This window comes from Cynoglossus semilaevis, chromosome 15, assembly GCF_000523025.1.
Source record: "Cynoglossus semilaevis isolate Cse_v1.0 chromosome 15, Cse_v1.0, whole genome shotgun sequence".
NCBI lineage: Eukaryota > Metazoa > Chordata > Actinopteri > Pleuronectiformes > Cynoglossidae > Cynoglossus > Cynoglossus semilaevis.
The window spans coordinates 7,492,897-7,510,804 of record NC_024321.1 but is presented as its reverse complement, the minus strand read 5'-3'; the positions used below and the strand labels follow the sequence as shown (position 1 = coordinate 7,510,804).

The 17,908-nt window shown below is 38.0% G+C and overlaps 3 protein-coding genes across 3 annotated transcripts in view; all 3 read left to right on the top strand.

Moving 5' to 3' along the window:
* The first annotated feature begins 3,681 nt into the window (after positions 1-3,681).
* On the top strand, positions 3,682-8,572 carry yif1a (Yip1 interacting factor homolog A (S. cerevisiae)). Its single transcript, XM_008326706.3, has 9 exons — positions 3,682-3,790; positions 4,165-4,216; positions 4,931-5,175; positions 5,785-5,889; positions 6,350-6,428; positions 6,623-6,681; positions 6,778-6,932; positions 7,077-7,170; positions 7,834-8,572. The coding sequence occupies exons 2-9, from the start codon at positions 4,186-4,188 to the stop codon at positions 7,990-7,992; spliced, it is 927 nt and encodes a 308-aa protein (XP_008324928.1). The 5' UTR covers positions 3,682-3,790; positions 4,165-4,185; the 3' UTR covers positions 7,993-8,572.
* Positions 8,573-8,705: 133 nt separating this feature from the next.
* LOC103390737 (forkhead box protein N2-like) lies at positions 8,706-15,729 on the top strand. Its single transcript, XM_008326705.3, has 5 exons — positions 8,706-9,528; positions 11,320-11,986; positions 12,263-12,384; positions 12,716-12,771; positions 13,837-15,729. Exons 2-5 carry the CDS (start codon positions 11,366-11,368, stop codon positions 14,187-14,189), a joined length of 1,152 nt encoding a protein of 383 aa, XP_008324927.1. The 5' UTR covers positions 8,706-9,528; positions 11,320-11,365; the 3' UTR covers positions 14,190-15,729.
* A 697-nt stretch (positions 15,730-16,426) lies between these two features.
* atl3 (atlastin 3) overlaps positions 16,427-17,908 on the top strand; it is a 6,169-nt gene continuing 4,687 nt past the window's right edge. The window contains exon 1 of the mRNA XM_017039290.2: positions 16,427-16,576. The gene's annotated coding sequence lies outside the window, so the exon portion shown is untranslated. The remainder of the gene's footprint in view (positions 16,577-17,908) is intronic.

Here is a 17,908-nt window from a genome sequence, read left to right as displayed (position 1 = left end):
CCCGCATCAATGATGATACACATGAGATTTCTGTTGTTTTCGGTGGGTTTGGTATCACATTTTGACAATATGGGATAAAGGTGAGCGTGAGATGAGTAAGTCTTCAGGAATGCAATGATGACACACTTAGCATGTCTGTAGTACATGACATGTTACAACATGTTGACAACCTTTATTCCACTTCTCATTACACATTAATCTGCCAAACTGCTGCTTTAGGAATTATTTAGGCTCTGTAGTATTGGGTATGTGCCATAAAACTCTCTTTCTCGCTCTTTATCTCTCTTTCTCTCTCTCTCTCTGCCATTTAGACAACAATCATGAGTGAGGCAGCCAGAGTTTGCTACAAAGCATTGTGACCCACAGGTTCTTGGAAGCATTATGAATTTCTTTAAATTCAAAAGGTGGAATTGATAACTTAATTGATAACGTAACGTAATTTGGCCAAAAATGACAGTAAAAGTACAGTTGGCTGTGAATTTTGTTTTTGTAGGTGACAGTGAAAAAGTGAATTTTTAAACCTGTGGTTGATTTAATACAAAGCCATCTTGTAAAATAACTTTCACCTCAGTTGCTACAATCTGGGGGGTAGGGACAACAGATTTAGGATGATGTTCTACTGCCGCTTTTGGAAATGACATAAGAGTTTATCTAGAAAAATTAACAGATTGGAACAATGACATCAAATGAACTGACAGAAGGACTCCATTCTCTTTCTCTGACCACTGCACTGAACACTGAAAGTTTCCACAAAGTCACTTTTATCTCATCCATGCAGTTTGCTCTTTTAGGGGAAGCTACATCCTTCACTCTGACAGGGCTTGGGTTGTAGCTGCATCAAGCCAAATATGCAATAAATGTTTGGACCACTGTCAGTTAGTACTGTCTGCTGCTTAAGGTTATTTTAAAGGATATCTTGAAAGTTCCTCAAGTTTAATCAACACTGATTGCAGCTCTGTTAATTACTCTAGGTACAGTGGATTGAATCTCCAAACATACTGTACAATACTCTCATATGTCAAGTCTTGTACAGGTATAGAAAAGAGTTTATTTTTTCAGCATGGAGGAACATGTTGCACAACGTTGAGGAGCACACATTGCAAAACCAGTGTGCTAAATTTTAATAAAAGAAGCATAGACAGCAAACAAGGTTAATAAATGTTTAATATGTCAGAGGTAAGAGATGTCCAGTCCTGGGAAACATATGAACAAATGGAACTGCATTTATTGAACAGAGTTTCTGGTTGCTGAGCCTGCACCAACACATTGTGTCCCAGACAGTGTTCATCTGTTGAATATCTTCCCTCCATAACCACGACCTCAAAGAGGAAGTGTACAAGTAAAAACCTACAACAAATATAAAATAAAATAAAACCTTATTAATTTAAGATTTTTTTTTAAAATTCAGGACCTTAAACTTAGATCTGGTAAAAAAAAAAAGAAAGAATGGATGCATGATCTCTAATGTATACTACTTTGTTTCCCCCTCCTACTTTTGAACTCAGTGGGTTAGATTCCATTTCAATTCACTCACCCAAAAACCTCCAGTTTTCCACCCACACCCACATACTCATCCCACACACGTGCTTAACATCATTAAATCATGCCACACACACACACACACACACACACACATACAGAAGCAGAGTTTAATTTATTTGTTTTAGCGGGTGTAGCAGTTTGTGCTGTTTTCTTTTCACACATCGGTACAATGGATGGATTGTCTGGCTGTGATTGAACATCACGGCTGTTCTTCTTGTCTTGATCACACTTCACTGTGGCAACAGTAGCATTCTGTCTTTTCCCTAATTCTCATAAAATGAATAACTAAAGCAGACATCATCAACAGTGTCAACAGATATAAAAACATCTTTGGTTAAAATATATAAATACTTGGTGCCTCATATTTCCCAACTATACATAAACTCAATCTAAAGAACAACAACCTTGCAGCAACTTTTTTTTAAAAATACACCAGTGCAGCACAGAAGGTATAGCTTAAACTGTGTAATACATTTTATCACTTAATCCCTTTCATGGGGAGCCAATACTAATAGCCGTTGGTTAGCCTTTCAGTTACTTTTCTAATATTACTGTTAACCAATCCAGACAATCCACTGAATCACTGTAATACATTTTAGAGCAGCTTTATGTACAGTATTTCACCTGAAGCTCATCTGTATAAATGACTGCCTTGAAACTTTCTGAAAACAATTTCAGGCATATCAGAACGGTTGTGGAATTTTCAAGGCAACGTTAAATATTTTAAGGGCATTTTGCCCTGAAGAAGGGAAAAACCAAGTGTGAGTTTTAATGACATAAAGCTTTTCAAAAGGAAAAATGATGAGTAATAACAGTGAGTAAGTACATTGTCATTATAAATGAAGCCAGTGGGCCTCTGATTTCACTACAAAATATACTGATTGAATGAGAGGCTACAGTTGGTTTTCTTTAATTTGTTGTAAATCTGTGTTTAAATGTTTAATGATCATTGGCCATAACTATCTATGGGCAGCCTATATTTTATACTGTTAGAAATGTACTTTTTTAGAACAATAGTTCCAAAAACACAAGTTAACTGCATCCTGTATTTAATTGAAATAAATATAGGCTAAACCAAAGTTGGGTTATAGAGAGAGCTAATGATTTAAAAAACCAATAAGGATTACTCTTGGCTCTATTAAAGCATGTATGTTCTATGATCTTATCATAATGCTTTATGTAAAACACAGTAATATTTCTTAATGACTTCACAAAAACTATTAATTCTCCCACCACTTCTGATCACAAGTGTGAAAAACAGATGTATTTTCTCCTCCTTGGAGCAGCTGTTCTCATTTGTTCTAGAAAGGAATAAAAAAGACATCCTTGTTAGGTGTGAAGTTTGATATTACTTTTTTTTAAAAAAGGAAGAAATTAGTCAATGAATAGACAACGCAAGAAAATTCTTACAGGGTAAAGATCAACAGTAATACTTATAATATGCTACATTATACAACTATTGGCAAAAATGGGGTACACAATAAATACATAAATAAACTGCAAGGTGTTTCAACGAGTCAGTGTGTACACAAACATTCTTTACATAGCATAACAAAGGCATGTTCAGTGAATTCCTGTGTTGACTCATAAGCAGGAAACTAGGGCGGGGCATTCACGTCACTTCCATTTAAAAAAAAACGATGTTGATAAGTTGATTGCAGCTGATGAAATTTGTAGGAGCATTCCCACAGGGCACAGTCCAGGTTGTTCTACATGTTCATGTATGGACAGGCCGACAGTGAAAATCATCATTATCATCGGAACAGCTCAGGATTTTCCTTAACTACAGTGAATTGGGGCCATGTTGGGATGACCAGTTGAGACATTGCCCTCTGTCAGCAATTTCTCCATCTTCTAAATCATGAAATTGGCACATTTCTGCCACAGTTTTGGGATTCTCATCTGGTTCTGAGTTGAAGGTTCTGATATAGTCCATCTAAACCTAAATCCCAGGTTGGGTTGTGTTAGCAATTACATCAGATGTAAAAAAAAAGAAAGGATAATAATAATACTACTACTACTAATAATAATAATATATAATTATAATTATATAATAATTATATATTATTATTATTATTATTATTATTAAATACAATAACAACTGACGTCCTCAATGAGTGTCGTCCTCAGATCACTAGAGCGTGTTTTTGTGCCACGCAGGCACCATGACGTTGCAGCATTGAGTGGGCGGGGTCAGTGCTCACATTCTGGTAGCCACGTAGCTAAGCTGCTAACGTTAGCTGTGCAGGTAAGATCTCCCATCATGTTATTTTATTTGTCAGTAATGCAACCTTAAACCGACGTAATTTTGTGTCGGAGTTACCTATTTTAAAATGTTTTCATCGACTGTCTTGAACCGATATTAAAAAATACATAACTTATAAAAGACATATTTGTTCTTGTTAGCTAGCAATGAGAGGCTATTTTAATAAGTTTTAACGAACGTTATCAGGTAGTTACCAAGTGTCGGCACACAAATTTTGCGACTTTGTTTCTTGCTTGTATGACGTCTATGTTAACTGCGAACTGTCGCAACATAACTGCTGTTAGTTTGGTAGAATAAAAAAGAACGTACGTGGACAAGCAAATGTTGCTAACGTGTCACTGTTGTTTTGTGTGAAGCTAACGTCAGGGAGCAGAACCATGGACCTGCCACATCATGGATACAGAGCCTGTGAGTACAGTGAATCCAGTTGATCAATATTAAAAAGAAATAGGTTAAACACCCACCCACAGTATCTACTTCCTTCTTTCTAACTCGATGGGAGTACAAACTCTTCCTCAAACTGTGATCTGCACAAACACGTTAGACATTTCCTGCTGTTTACACAATGTTGTACGTATTTAGTAATTTAAATCATGCCAACTCATGCTTAGGACTATTGCACAAAATGTACTACATTTTAAAAATGAACTTGAAGATAGAGTATACTGAAATCCTGGGTCAGTTGTCATAAACATGCCATGACACTCGCTCTATCAGGTTAAACACTGGTCCATTTCCAAGGCCAACGGAGGGAAGTGTATTAATGCAAATTTGCTATTTGTTATGGTAAATCTACTTTTGCAACTGTTTTGTTAAAAACTTTCCACAAACGTATACGTTTTCATTTAGGATGAGCCAAATTTCTCAATAACATATTGTGAAATATATGACAGTTGAATCTACTGTAAGTTAGCACATAATCACCTCAAGACAGTTTGAGGATATGTACTCCTCCCTTGTGTGAATTTGCCTAGAAATTTCTGGAACTGCAGCAACAGTGAGAAACGGTGCAATGTTTTCACTTAAATTCTGGCCAATATAACAAATAGAAATAAAAATCAAAATGATTCTATCATTGAAGCAGTTTTGTTCTGACTTGCTGCATCTTGGTTTTTTCTGCAGCTAAGTCGAGAGGTCGTTCAGCTCCCCCCAACACGGACTCTGTCCTGTTTGACGATACAAGTTCTGCAGCACCAGCTATGAACAGTCAAGGTTACTACACTCCTGGGTACAATATGGAAGCACCAGCCAGTGACATGCAGGGGGGTGCTGCAGTGAACAACCTCTTTACCGACCCGATGGCAAATGCAGCCGTGATGTATGGCTCCTCCTTAGCAAACCAAGGAAAGGACATGGTAAACAAAGAGGTGAGGCTAATAAAAGTTTCTTACGGTATCCTCCATAGTGTTGTACGTGTGCTGTGACTGAAGCAATGGTACCTTCTATGAGCCATTGGTTCAGTCACTCTGGTCTGCACCTTTGTGCTTTCATCACACCTTAATGGCTGAATGTGAGCTATGTTTTACCTAAAATAGAATAATTACTTGACTGACCTGTCAGTGTCTCTTATCACACCATATTTTGTTTCACATATTCATAATTTGATGCTTTCATTATGTTAAAAGTTTTTTTTTTGTTTTAGACTCTTAACTCCACAACCTAATAGAAGTATTTACAGTACATTCTAGTAGGAGTATTTGTGATTTTCTACAGTAGAGGGTTTGTAATGAAGCCATTTGTCATATATTCAAATGGGTGCTCCAACTGTGGATAGTAGATGAGGTGTTCTACTGTTTTAATAGTTATGATAAACATAACTAGACAGACCAGATCTTAAGCCACACTAATCTATAATCCAGAGGGCAAGGATCATGTTCTTAAATTCGGATTATGACTCAAAAGCGTTCACTACCCTGTGGCAGACTGCGTACCCTCATCTGCTAACTCCTTGTTTGCTCTTCTTCTTGTTTTTTTAGATCAGCAGGTACATGTCCATGAACAAGCTGAAATACTTCTTTGCCGTTGATACCAGATATGTCATGAAAAAACTCTTGATCCTCATGTTCCCTTACACACATCAGGTAATCACAATAAGCATTCATTCTGGAAGATTTTGTCCAGCATTAATCTGAGGAATAATGAAAAACATGTAACAGTAAAATATTTTCTCTGATATCTGGGTAAAGATACCAACTTATCATTCAACGTAGATATTCAGGCATCTAATCATTCTACTAGCTCTGTTTGTGAACGTTCTATGTGAGTATGAAAAGGACAGTCAGCTCTGTGTACTCCTCAGTACTTGGAAATAGTTAGATTATTTATCAAATAATTCAAACCTTCTGTCCCAAGATTATATAGAAACTGAACTGAGAGCAAACCTTCCTAACAAGAACAGGGTCATATAGATCTCACAGTTATATCCTGATATGTTTTATATGTACCTTCATGAAAACTTCAGAAAGAAGAAAATCATTATTTAAAATGTTCTTTTTATTTATGTAAAGTTGCATATTGTGATTTGAAGTTTTATTTTCATAGGACTGGGAAGTTCGTTACCACCGAGACACTCCCCTGCCACCCCGGCAGGATGTAAATGCCCCCGATCTTTACATTCCAAGTGAGTTTTTATTTTATTCAAATTCTACCACTTTATTATTTCTAGGGTCATGGGTGTGGCAAGTGCCAATCCCAGAATCCCAGAAATTGCTAGTCCAGCACAGGGACATATATAGAGACAAAATGCAGTAATACCATTCACACCTGTGGTCAATTTAGAGTGAATCATATCTGTACTTTTTTGTTTCTTATTAGCAATGGCTTTCATTACCTATATTTTACTGGCTGGGATGGCCCCCGGCATTCAGAAAAGGGTGGTACCCCCGCACATCTGTCTTGTTTTAAGACTAAATATAAACATTTATCTAATGTTCAACAATGGGCCTGTGGTTCTTGTCTCTGTGTGAAGGTTCAGTCCAGAAGTTCTTGGGCTGTGTGCCAGCACTGCCCTGGTGTGGGTCATCATCGAGGTCTTGGTGATGCTCTTGAGTTTGTATCTGTTGACTGTTCACAGCGACCTCTCCACCTTCGATCTCATTGCCTACAGTGGATACAAATATGTTGGGTAAACACACCTCAAATGTCAATATTTCTTCATTGGATTAATTGATCCTTTTTGCCTAATCCAGCAGAGATGACAAATATTGTCAGGCTCATGTTTCTCCTCTCTGACACAAGTGGTTAGAATCCATTTATTTTTTTCTTCTAGAATGATCTTCACAGTTTTGTGTGGCCTACTCTTTGGCAGTGATGGTTATTTCGTGGCCCTCGCCTGGTCCTCTTGTGCCCTTATGTTCTTCATTGTGAGTATTTTGGCCCCTGATTTTTGTCCAGTCTGAACCAGAAAATATAAGTGTGTTATCATTATTCTATTTTGATGCATATGTTTCATAAGGATATTTTCTCTCAATAGACATTTCATCTTTGACTCCTGTGTAGTTTAGGATCAGAATTGATACTGAATATAACTAGGATTATAGTTATTCTGTTTATATGACAACGTCATATAATGCCATTTACTACTGTGGTTCAATACTTTAAAAGGTTTATATTCAGATGCGTTTAGTATATGAAGTCTGCCCCTTGCTGGCATTAGTGCAACCAATAGAATTCCACAGGACAAAAATAAAAACTCAGTTTCTGTTTTTCTATTTTCAACCCCCTCTCTCTCTCTCTGTCATTCCCCTACTCTCTGTCTCTCAAGTTAATGCATGACCAGAGTTAGTTTCTCTGTCTTTATGCTAAGCTAAGCACGATTCATGAGACTGGTATCTGATGTTGTCATTTGCTGACGGGGGGTTTCTACTATTTTAGCACTAAGATCTGCAGCCTTCACATTTGAGAGGAAAATTATTTTTCTTTCCATATATAAAGATATATATATATATGTGTGTGTGTGTGTGTGGGTATATGTGTGTGTGTGGGTGTGTGAGGAACTTTTGCTGAATGTGTTCTTTTCTATTCAGGTCCGATCTCTGAAGATGAAGATCCTTCCCTCACTCTCCTCAGACTCCATGGGAACTGGTTCAAGTGCCAAACCTCAGTTCCGTCTTTACATCACTGTGGCCACTGCAGTGTTTCAGCCCATTATTATTTACTGGTTAACCTCTCACTTGGTCAGGTGACCTTGAGGCCTATGATAACCCACAGTCCGGGTGTACTGGACCCTGGCTTTTAAGGATTTGTACACCACCGGCCTTTACACACTTGTTTGTTATTGAACTCAAAGCGTAATAAAACAGTTTTGAGCTGCAGTGTGTGTAAAGCTTTTTACACGGACATTATCAGTGCAGATGTTTTAATGATTTAACCAGAAAGCGAAACAGAGAATGTCTCTGTGTTTTTTTTCTCTATGCTCAGCAACACTGACAACTGCTTAAATTATCTCCACTGACCCTTAATCATGAGGGAGTTCATTGAGGTTTCTATATGAGTGGGTTTCAGTTTGTGTTTTGTCTTTTGGATGATGTCATGGTCCTTGCTGCTTTCCAGTTTTTATACATCACTGCCAGAAAACACCCACCCACATCATAGACAGAAACACATATACAGTAATGTCACAGGAAACTTGTTTGGTAATGTTGCTGCATTACCTAGCCTTTCTTCTCAATCCTGGTAATTATTTATCTGCATTTTAAAAGCATGGCAAAATTTGGATTTTTGTAGAAAGAATGAAAGAAATAAATACTTAGTGTTGTGTATCTAGCTTCATTGTCCTGAGTGTTTTTTCTGTTGTTACCTTGTGGCCTTAAAAGTAGTATTTGGTGCTTTACTGCTCATAGACCAAACTTCAGTAGGCTCAGTAAATGGTCTCCTGGAATAAATACAGTGCGTATGTAAATTAATTCTTATAGCAGGATTTACATTCTTTTTGTGAAGCAGCTGATAATTGTGTGAATTGTGGTTTAGTTTAAGAGATTACAGAAAAAGTCAAGTAGTTCAGGCTTGTGAGAATAACTATTATACATAGATGATATTATACCCCAGAAATAATTTAAATAAAATTGATGACTTTGATTAAGGAGTCCCGTAGGTCCTATTATTTGTTAAATGGTGTTAAGACATTTTTTAATGTTTTATAAAATAATTTTTATCATCCTACAAGGAAGGTGTTGCGGCGGCAGCAGATTCTGCAGAACGCACGCCCTCTTGAGGACAAACGTGCATTTGCGTCAACTTAAAATAATCGTTCTACATTAATTTTCCCTCCACTGGGAGGCGTGTTGAGCCGAATCCACTTTGAGATATTTTGTATATGGGCAACTACTGTTTGAATGCTAAAACAATTAATAAACAAAGTAATAAATAAATATAAATAACTTAGGCTTTAATTGAAGACTCTTCATCTGTTCACCCACCTTTTCTCATCCTTCTAAAGTTCAATATTCCTAACTTGACATTGAGTTTTCTTTGTTTGTTTTTATAGTACGTTAACAGTGTAGCTGCTACACTGTGTAACGTGTTTCGGGAGCGTGCACGGGGGCGCGCTACGCGCGGAGCGTCCTTTTGGTATCCATGGAAACCCCGGACAGCAACAAGAGCGCGGCGACAGAAAGTGTCCTGTCTGAGAGTCATCTCTCTTCCACACCGCTGCCCAGAGTTGTCTAACAGCTGTTTGGAGGGAGACCGTCATTGTGTCTGAGTTTCTGCAGGTCGATCAGGTGAGTGACTGTTTTATATTCACCTCTGTGCCAGCCTGGGTTTACCTGCCTTTACAAAAGGCGGCTCTCTCTGTGTGAATGCGTGAAACTTTAGATTGCTCCGCCATTTGCTCACTGCTGTGTAAAGCCATGTGCGTTTTCAAATGCAAACTTTCGTTCAAACGTACACTTCTTGTAAAGTTAAATAGAAGTCCGTCAAGTTATCTATTCCCGACCCCTGGAACAATGGCTAACACAGTGGCCTGCACCTGTTTACTTGTACACAGAACACACACACACAGGTTCTTGGTTGACTTCACTTGACTGTTGACTATTGCACAGCTAAACCAGAAACATCCTTGGCCTTAACTCTAATTATTCAATGGTAAAGCCTGACCTTAAAGGTAAAGGTTTTCTAAATCAAATCAAACAAGGAATCAGAGTCAATAATTGTTATTAAGTCATTAGTAATAAACAATATGTTACTCTGCAGTGACACTGTGACACTTTCCAAGTGGTTGGGACATTTCCTTGTTCAGACCTATTAATAAAAACAAACAAGTGAGTGACAGTGATACACCTCAAAATTTCCAGCTTCTTTAACTACGTTACTACAAAGAGAGGGAGACAATTTTTCCATCCTCTTTTGCATAGTTTAATTTTAAGGTTGAATTGGCCTGTAAGTTCCCAGTAGAGCCTGTGTAGTCGTGTGCAAACATAATTTGAATTGTACAGCTGTGGTCACCAGTTGAACCAAGACCTAACATGAGCTGCAGAGTTTCCGATTGTTCTGCTGAGAATGACACTGAGTAATCGATTGTCGTAAAACGTAAATGTACTGCTTGTTCTTGTGGGAAAGTTTTAGTGCAGTACAGCAGTAGTAGTGTTGTGCCAGCAAATTAAACTTTTTGATCTAGGGATCTAAGCTGCATTTATGGCACCCCCTGCAGGGGATGGATGAGGCGCTATAAATGCACTAACAACATTCACACTGCTTTGAACAGCTATTCTTATTGGCTACTTCATTCATTTGTCCTGCTTCACCAGAGTCCACAGACAGGTGTTTGATGGCACACAACTTTTTCATAAAATGATTTCAGTTTTCTGCCCATTCTGGTCCTCCTGACAGGAGGCCTAATTTAACCCATGGCTTTCTAAATAAAAGCCATAATATTTCACACATCTTTTTGCATTTATTTATTATTTTAAAGATTGCCCAGAACTGGCTACATTCGTTTTCAATTCTGTTAATTTAACCATATTACAATTGACATTATTTTCTTAATAAAACCACAGAGCCAGGAACCAGCTCTTGATTCACAAGGACCAGGGTCTAAAAAGCTAATAAAAACACCAGAAATGGCCCTAAGCAGGCAACAGGAGTACACACAGATTGGACTTTGGACGCCTTCTGGTTGATGCTCATCTGAGGGGAACAGAAAAGCTAAACAATAACTGTATTAATGTAACAAAACTTACAATTTAACAAAGTGTAATATAATTGTTATTTTACTAAAAGGAAATGGTTTTCTTTGAAAGTTTAGGTCAGGAAAATATTACTTAAATTAATTGCAGAATTTGTGAATTAAATAACCCTTGACTAATGTTTTTTATAATTTCGTTTATGCGTATTTGCAATAAAACAATAGTTTTAATTTAATTAAATTAAAAACGTAACTATTATTTTAGTAAATAAATATTTCCCTCATATGTAGAAAATTGTGATTTTGGACCTAATACGTAAAACAAGTTCGACTTGATGTGTCCTTTGCCAAGGTGCTGTAATAAACATTGATTCCTGTAACGTTTCAGGTTGGTTACAACTGAATGATCCTGGACGTTTCCTTCTGGGGGAGAGATGGATACCAGCTCTCAGACACTTCCACCCTTGTCTCCATTTCCCACCACTTTTGTAGGCTCTCTGCCCTTCTCCACCTCCTCCTCCTCCTCCTTGGAGCAGACCTACTCCAGTGGCCATATTTCACTCCCTCTCTCACCTATTTCATTCCCCCCGTCTCCTTCCTCCCTGTCTCCAGCCACAGCAGAGTCCACCCACTCTTCCTTCTCTCCACTCTCACACTGCACAGCATCGCAGTGCCTCGAAGAACAAACCATCAAATTCCTCAACCCTGCAAATGTTTCTGACCAGGATGACCTGACCTGCCTTAACTGGCTACATCAGAGGGGCAACCTGCTGCCACTGCAGCCCCTCCCCAAAATACTGCCTCAGCTGGAGTCATCCGCACACACTCAGCCTCCTTCTCCTGCCTCCTCCAAACCGCCTTACTCTTTCAGTAGTCTGATTTTCATGGCAATAGAAGACTCGCCAGACAAGAGGCTTCCGGTGAAAGACATCTACGAGTGGATCGTGAACAACTTCCCCTACTACAGGACAGCCTCGGGGGGCTGGAGGAACTCTGTCAGACACAATCTGTCCCTGAGCAAGAGCTTCAGCCGCATCCAGAGAGACAAGGGCCAGGTGGGCTCACAGTCTTCACATTCACAGTAATGAGGTCATACAGCACATGCACGTGAGGCTCTGCTTAAATTATAAATCATGAAACAGTACCTGAACGCATAAAATGTCCTGAAGCAACACACTGACTGCTGATGTGCTGCCTGCTACTGTATAAAGTGGCCTCATCTTAATTCTCTCACATGTGCTCTAATGTGTCACCGATGCCTTGAACAAAGATAGTCCTGTATTAGGACACTGTGTCAGTGATTTTATCTGGCTTTTATGTTACCGTTCCAGTCGGTGGGGAAGGGATCCCTGTGGTGTGTTTGTCCCGAGTATCGGCCTGCGCTGCTTGAAGTACTTAGGAAGACCCACAGTTATCACAGCACTAATAGCAATTTGATCAACAAGCCTGCACTGTGAGTATTTGAGAATTCATTCTTTTTTACATTTAAATCAATCAATGTTTATGTAACTATAATGACTTGAAATTCATGTTTAATTCCTCTGTGTGTATTTTCTATCATTGATATTACCCGAGACATTTCTCAATTGCTTGATATTACTATTTAATCTTTTATCTTTAATAACTAAAATCGTACAGCATTTTCCTCAATGCTTCTAAAATCGCAGCTGTTCAGTATGTCACATCATCTCCTGCCGCTGCTGAATATATTTACATTTTAATGCCACCCTCTTTTGGTCATCTGCCTATACACTCGTCTAATTATGCTTTTGTGCTGTGTGCAGGTTGGAAGAAACTGACTATGAGGTTCCTGCAGTGTGTGACTCTATGGAAATCTCAGGTTGGTAGTGATCTTGAATTAGCATTGGAACGTTCATGTTTGATCCTTTATGATTTCTTTTACAGTCAACAACATATTTTATTAGGGGAGTAACAGCTTTCTGTGACACTTTTATGAGCGGCAGCTATTCTCCGTCTCTGCAGCCATCCACACATCCAACATTGTTCCTGTGTTTGTGTTCGGTTGTCATAGAAACAACCTTCTATTACCGTGGAAACGCAGCACTAGCTTGGCCCTGAGTCGTTTATCTCCACTCATTTGATTTCCAAGCCTATATGTGCCATACCGGCCTACTGCATCACTGAAGGGTGTGACGAGAGGCCGTTGAGCACAGCATTAATATCAATGTTGCGTCATATGTTTTTCATCCAGGTTTCTAATTACATTCAGCAGCGTTCTCTTTCTCTTTGAGTCGTCACATGTGCCCATGTAATATTTCATCACAACGTTACACTTTGTCATAATATTTCACCAAATCAGAGCTTAGAAACTTACTGCAAACTATTTACTGATTTTAGATCCTAATTAAAGTTATCCAGAAATGAGTTCTACAGTTTCAAGATTCAGTAGATGTTTAGGCAAGTGGGAACAGGAAGGAGAAACACGTACTCGTCTCCACCCATTGTGCTTTCATAATACACACACACAGTTGTGTCTGACAGCGTTGCTGACAGAGCTGTTTTTAGATGAGCGTTGCAGCATTTTTTATGTTTTATGTTTGTGCAGGTCAAATTAATTCAGTATAATAACTTCAACCACATCAAAATGAGTGTCTATAGTGGTGGTTCCCAAATATGGGGGTGGCACCCCACACAGTGGAAAAAATTGCATTGGTTTAGATTTTTATTTTCTTTGTTCAAAGAGAAAAGTCGTTTTAAGGATTTATTATATTTAAAATACACAAGCAAAAACAGTTGAGAATGCAGGGGGGATTCTACAATAATAATAAAACTATAATGTGGGGCTCTGTAGAAACTGTTTGGAAACACAGCTTTATAATATCACATTGTCACAGTATTACTAAGACATTTTGTCTTTCTTTCTTCTTCTAATGTCCTTACCCAGATTCTCTCTGTCAGACTCTCCTCCTCTCTATTCCTTCACCCCAAACTCTGACCTCTGATAACCCAGCCTTTGGTGAAAACCCACCATACCTTCTGACCCCCGACCACGAGGAGCTTGTCACCATGGAGTCAACTGAATACCAGCAGGAAGAGATCATTGAGGACATGGAGAAAGACCCTCTGGCAGACAGTGGCTACATCGAGTTGCACTACTACCAGTCTCAGGAGTTCCAATACCTGGTGCTGCCCGGCGACACCGAGCTGGACCTGGAGACTGTGGAGATCCTTCAGTTGGACGCTGAAGCGCAGGAGGCTGCTGGATCACTGCTGGACCTGGCAGGTGGTGGATATTGATTAGATATTCCATGTTACAGACACAGTTGAAGCTAATGCTCCTGTCAGCTTTGATTGAACCGTTATTTTCTTTAATTGGCTGGTTCTTTGTGAAACACCAATACTGCCCAAGACATGTGTATTGTTGTGTAGTTAGTGTACAATTATAGACGATTTTAGTAAAAGACTAATTTAAATTAAGTTGACATCGTTATCAGGTGTGTAACCAGGCACTTTCATCGCAGGACCTGGAGTCAAACAGGAGAGAAACAAACTTTAAGCCGAACCATTTTAAACATATATCATGATATTTTTTAACTGAGTATTCATGAAACATAGTATTCATTACAACAGGTTTCAAATACATTATTGATAGTATATGCAGGAATTTACATAAAAACATTTCAGTTATATTAAAGGGCCACTAGTAGTGTATGACGGTTTGTTCATATTGTAATCATACACTTTGCAAGTGTTCAGTATTTTTTAGGTGGAAATGTTGCCAGTAAGAAATAGAAACTCTAGGTAGCAATAATGTAACCTATAGAAGTTATTTAAAAGTGGAGAAGGGTCAGAATCAGCTCATAAATGAGACTACAGCACCCCCGCCAGGATGGGAGGAGAACTACCAAATGCAAACACAACATTCCTGCATATTCAACTTTATAAGTCCATTCTCAGGTCTGGTTTTTTGTTTTGTTTTTTGTTTCAGCTTTTAATTAAAAAAAACTCATGATAAAAATGGGTATTTAACACTGTGGTGGTGTGGTTTAACAACTGTGGGTCAAGACCCAAACACCAGTAATAGGGCAATGTTGGGTTGCAGGGCTGAACAATACCACATGACCAGTTTTTTAAAAAGAATTTTAGCCTTTGCTTAAAAGAATGTGTATTACTGAAAGTTTTTGTGTAGTAAATTAAAGTATGTAGGAAATTAGGTTGGAAGTGAAAGACTCAGGGTCCCATGACTAGATCATTAAGAAACCACTGATATAATGTAGTATAATGATGTTTCCCAGAAAAAAAAAATCATATCTAGGGCTTTTAGAGAATATACTAAGCAGCGGACTAAATCATTTCATTTTATTTCAAACATACAAATACTTCACATTGTGATTAATTTATGTTATTAATTATTTAAATCAATATTTGCTTCTTTATAAGCATGGTTTAAGTAGTTGTGTGTAAAATATTTATTTAAAATGTAGGCCTTCATGTAGACTGTACTGAAAACGTAAGGCAGCACTACTTAGTGTGTAGTCACACTGCTATAGCATTTATTTTTATATCCAATTGGTTTACTCACAACAATTGTTACGTTGTGTTCTCCTGATTTTTAGTGTCCACTTGATTTGACAACCTGACTGTGATCTAGTGATCAGCTTAGCTGTAAGATCTTCGAGTTATTTTGTAAGACCATCTCACTGCCATTGAAAGACACTTACACTTACATACCAAGACACACTGCTTCTCTCTTAATAAAATGGTATGTTTTTTTTTTTTAAAGCTGGAGATTTTGTAATCTAACAAATAAAATCCTTTTTGTTCTTGTATATCACAATGTATGTCTTTATCCTTAAAGGACATGGCATTTTTATTAATCTTAATGATTAATCATCTTAATAATTATTTTTTGAGTTACTCAGTTGATTTGTACAATTTAATATGTATAATTAAATATATAAGATATATATTTAACCAATATTTTATTTATCACAAGTCTAATTTTATTTTAACAATTTTGCTAATATTTTAGCTAATATTTAATGAGCTGCATATTGGATCAGGTCCACCTTGAATTGGCCTTTTCTGCGTCCAAACATGTTAGAAATAATAACTTGCATGACATAGATGAGTCATACTGCACGATTCTTCGTTTCGTGCTCCAAAGCATGTTGTATGACAGGTTTAGGGATCTTGTAATGTGGTCTTCCACGTTAGAGGGCTCTGCGTGAACATTTGGCAGACATCTTCTTTTTCTTTCAAGACTGATATCATATCATATCATATCATATCATACCCTGATTCTACTGCCTTTCATTCACAGCCAAAACAAAATTAAAGCAAAACATTAAAGACAAAAACACATTTTACATTTACCTCGCCCTCACTTCCGCATTCGTAATGCTACGTCATAAACTACATTCCCTATGCTTATGAGGTGGCACAGTTTTGCACCTTGGGAAACGTATTTCAGCGGTGCTCCTGAGTGAGTCAGAAAGTCAACTTGAAAAACGCATTTCCCAGTAGGCATTGCGCTGACCACAAAACGGAAGTTTATGCGTCTTAGTGCTTGGAAAAAAGTTTTCATGCTTGTTTTCATGCCAGTTTAGGTAAAAAAAAACTGGAGTTGAAGTTGTGGTTCGGCTCGTACAAGACTGTGCTATAGCCGTTTGAAGACATTAAAGGTAAGTTTATAAACTTCCTTTAATAGGGACTGGCGTAAGGTTTTTTCAACGTTAGTTTAGTTAAAAGGTGAGTTTTCTAAAGCAAACGGTGAATACGTGTTTTCAGCATTTAAGACGGACAATGACACGAAGCTCGTTAGCTAACAGTAGGAAGGCTTAAAAAATGACAAAACAAGCTCTACATTTATTGAACGCATAAATGCGATGCATGTTCGTACGCGTTTTAGCTTAACAAAATAGCCAGCGTTACAGACAGCCATCCTTCCTTTCATAGTGTTAGCAGCAGTCATGATCTTGCCATGTTTGAATCCGTTACCTTGTTACTTTTTGTGAACAGTTGAGTGAATGTGTGTACACTTTGCCGAGAGGAATTACGGATTGTTGGACTTTTTAGTAAAGAGTTATGCTACAAGGCTAAGTTTAGAGAAATGCCCGGTATGCTGCTACTGATGTGCCACACCTTTGAGGCGTTGTATTTTTAAGGAGTGAACTTGAACATTTTGGTATTATAATCACTGTCTGTGTGTGTTGCTCATCATCCTCGTCCTCCCCAAACAAAGACGTTCTCTGAAGCAGTTTACATGGGCAGGACTTTATGAGTAATCCAGTGGTTGGAGGCAAAGCAGCGTGACTTTTTATAAGAGCCTCCCACAGTCACTTTCACACAGAGACCCATATTGTGTCTGGTAGACGGCACAGTGCACATCTGATTGTAAAGTGACACAGGGCCACAGAGTTATCATCCAAACAGTTTAGTGAAGCTGGAACCAGCGTCAGAGGTGTGGTTTGGTGGGAGTTGTTGTCATTTTCCCTTCTTTGAATTGCTGTCACTCTGGTCACAGACTGGAGACACAACCCTAGTAGTGTGTTACACAACAGAAAGGAATGGACTATTTTTTTTAGATTTCCTTCCACACAGTAATGCAGTGTTGTGCTTTCTACATACAGCAGAAATACTATTGTTCAAGTCTCTACATAACTAAGCAGCTTTCAGAAAAGCAGCTTTGAAAAGTCATTCTTTTTACTGTGCAAAGATTAAAAACACAGCACAGGCTTATTTAGGATGCTAATATTAGATAACGTTGCATACCAGACCAAAGTAATACCACAAAATACAAATGTGCAGTTGTGTAGTGTTGTGGGGTTGGTTTGAGAACTGTTAAAAATATGTTAGGGTAGAAGGAAAGAAGATGGCGAGAATATATATCCTACCTATTTTAATATATTCTCTGTCTGTTTGAAGTATAAACTGTAAGGTATGGTGATTATCAGCAAAGTCTTTATCTTTAAGTATAGTCTTTATAAAGAGACATGTCCTTAACTGAAACTGCC

Coding starts and splice junctions, on each gene's coding strand:
- LOC103390737 (XM_008326705.3), top strand. CDS start 11,366: ATGGATACCAGCTCTCAGACACTTCCACCCTTGTCTCCATTTCCCACC. Junction 11,987..12,262: donor TCCAGAGAGACAAGGGCCAG/GTGGGCTCACAG, acceptor TTACCGTTCCAG/TCGGTGGGGAAGGGATCCCT. Junction 12,385..12,715: donor TTGATCAACAAGCCTGCACT/GTGAGTATTTGA, acceptor TGCTGTGTGCAG/GTTGGAAGAAACTGACTATG.
- yif1a (XM_008326706.3), top strand. CDS start 4,186: ATGGACCTGCCACATCATGGATACAGAGCCT. Junction 5,176..5,784: donor AGGACATGGTAAACAAAGAG/GTGAGGCTAATA, acceptor TTGTTTTTTTAG/ATCAGCAGGTACATGTCCAT. Junction 6,682..6,777: donor CCCCCGGCATTCAGAAAAGG/GTGGTACCCCCG, acceptor TCTGTGTGAAGG/TTCAGTCCAGAAGTTCTTGG.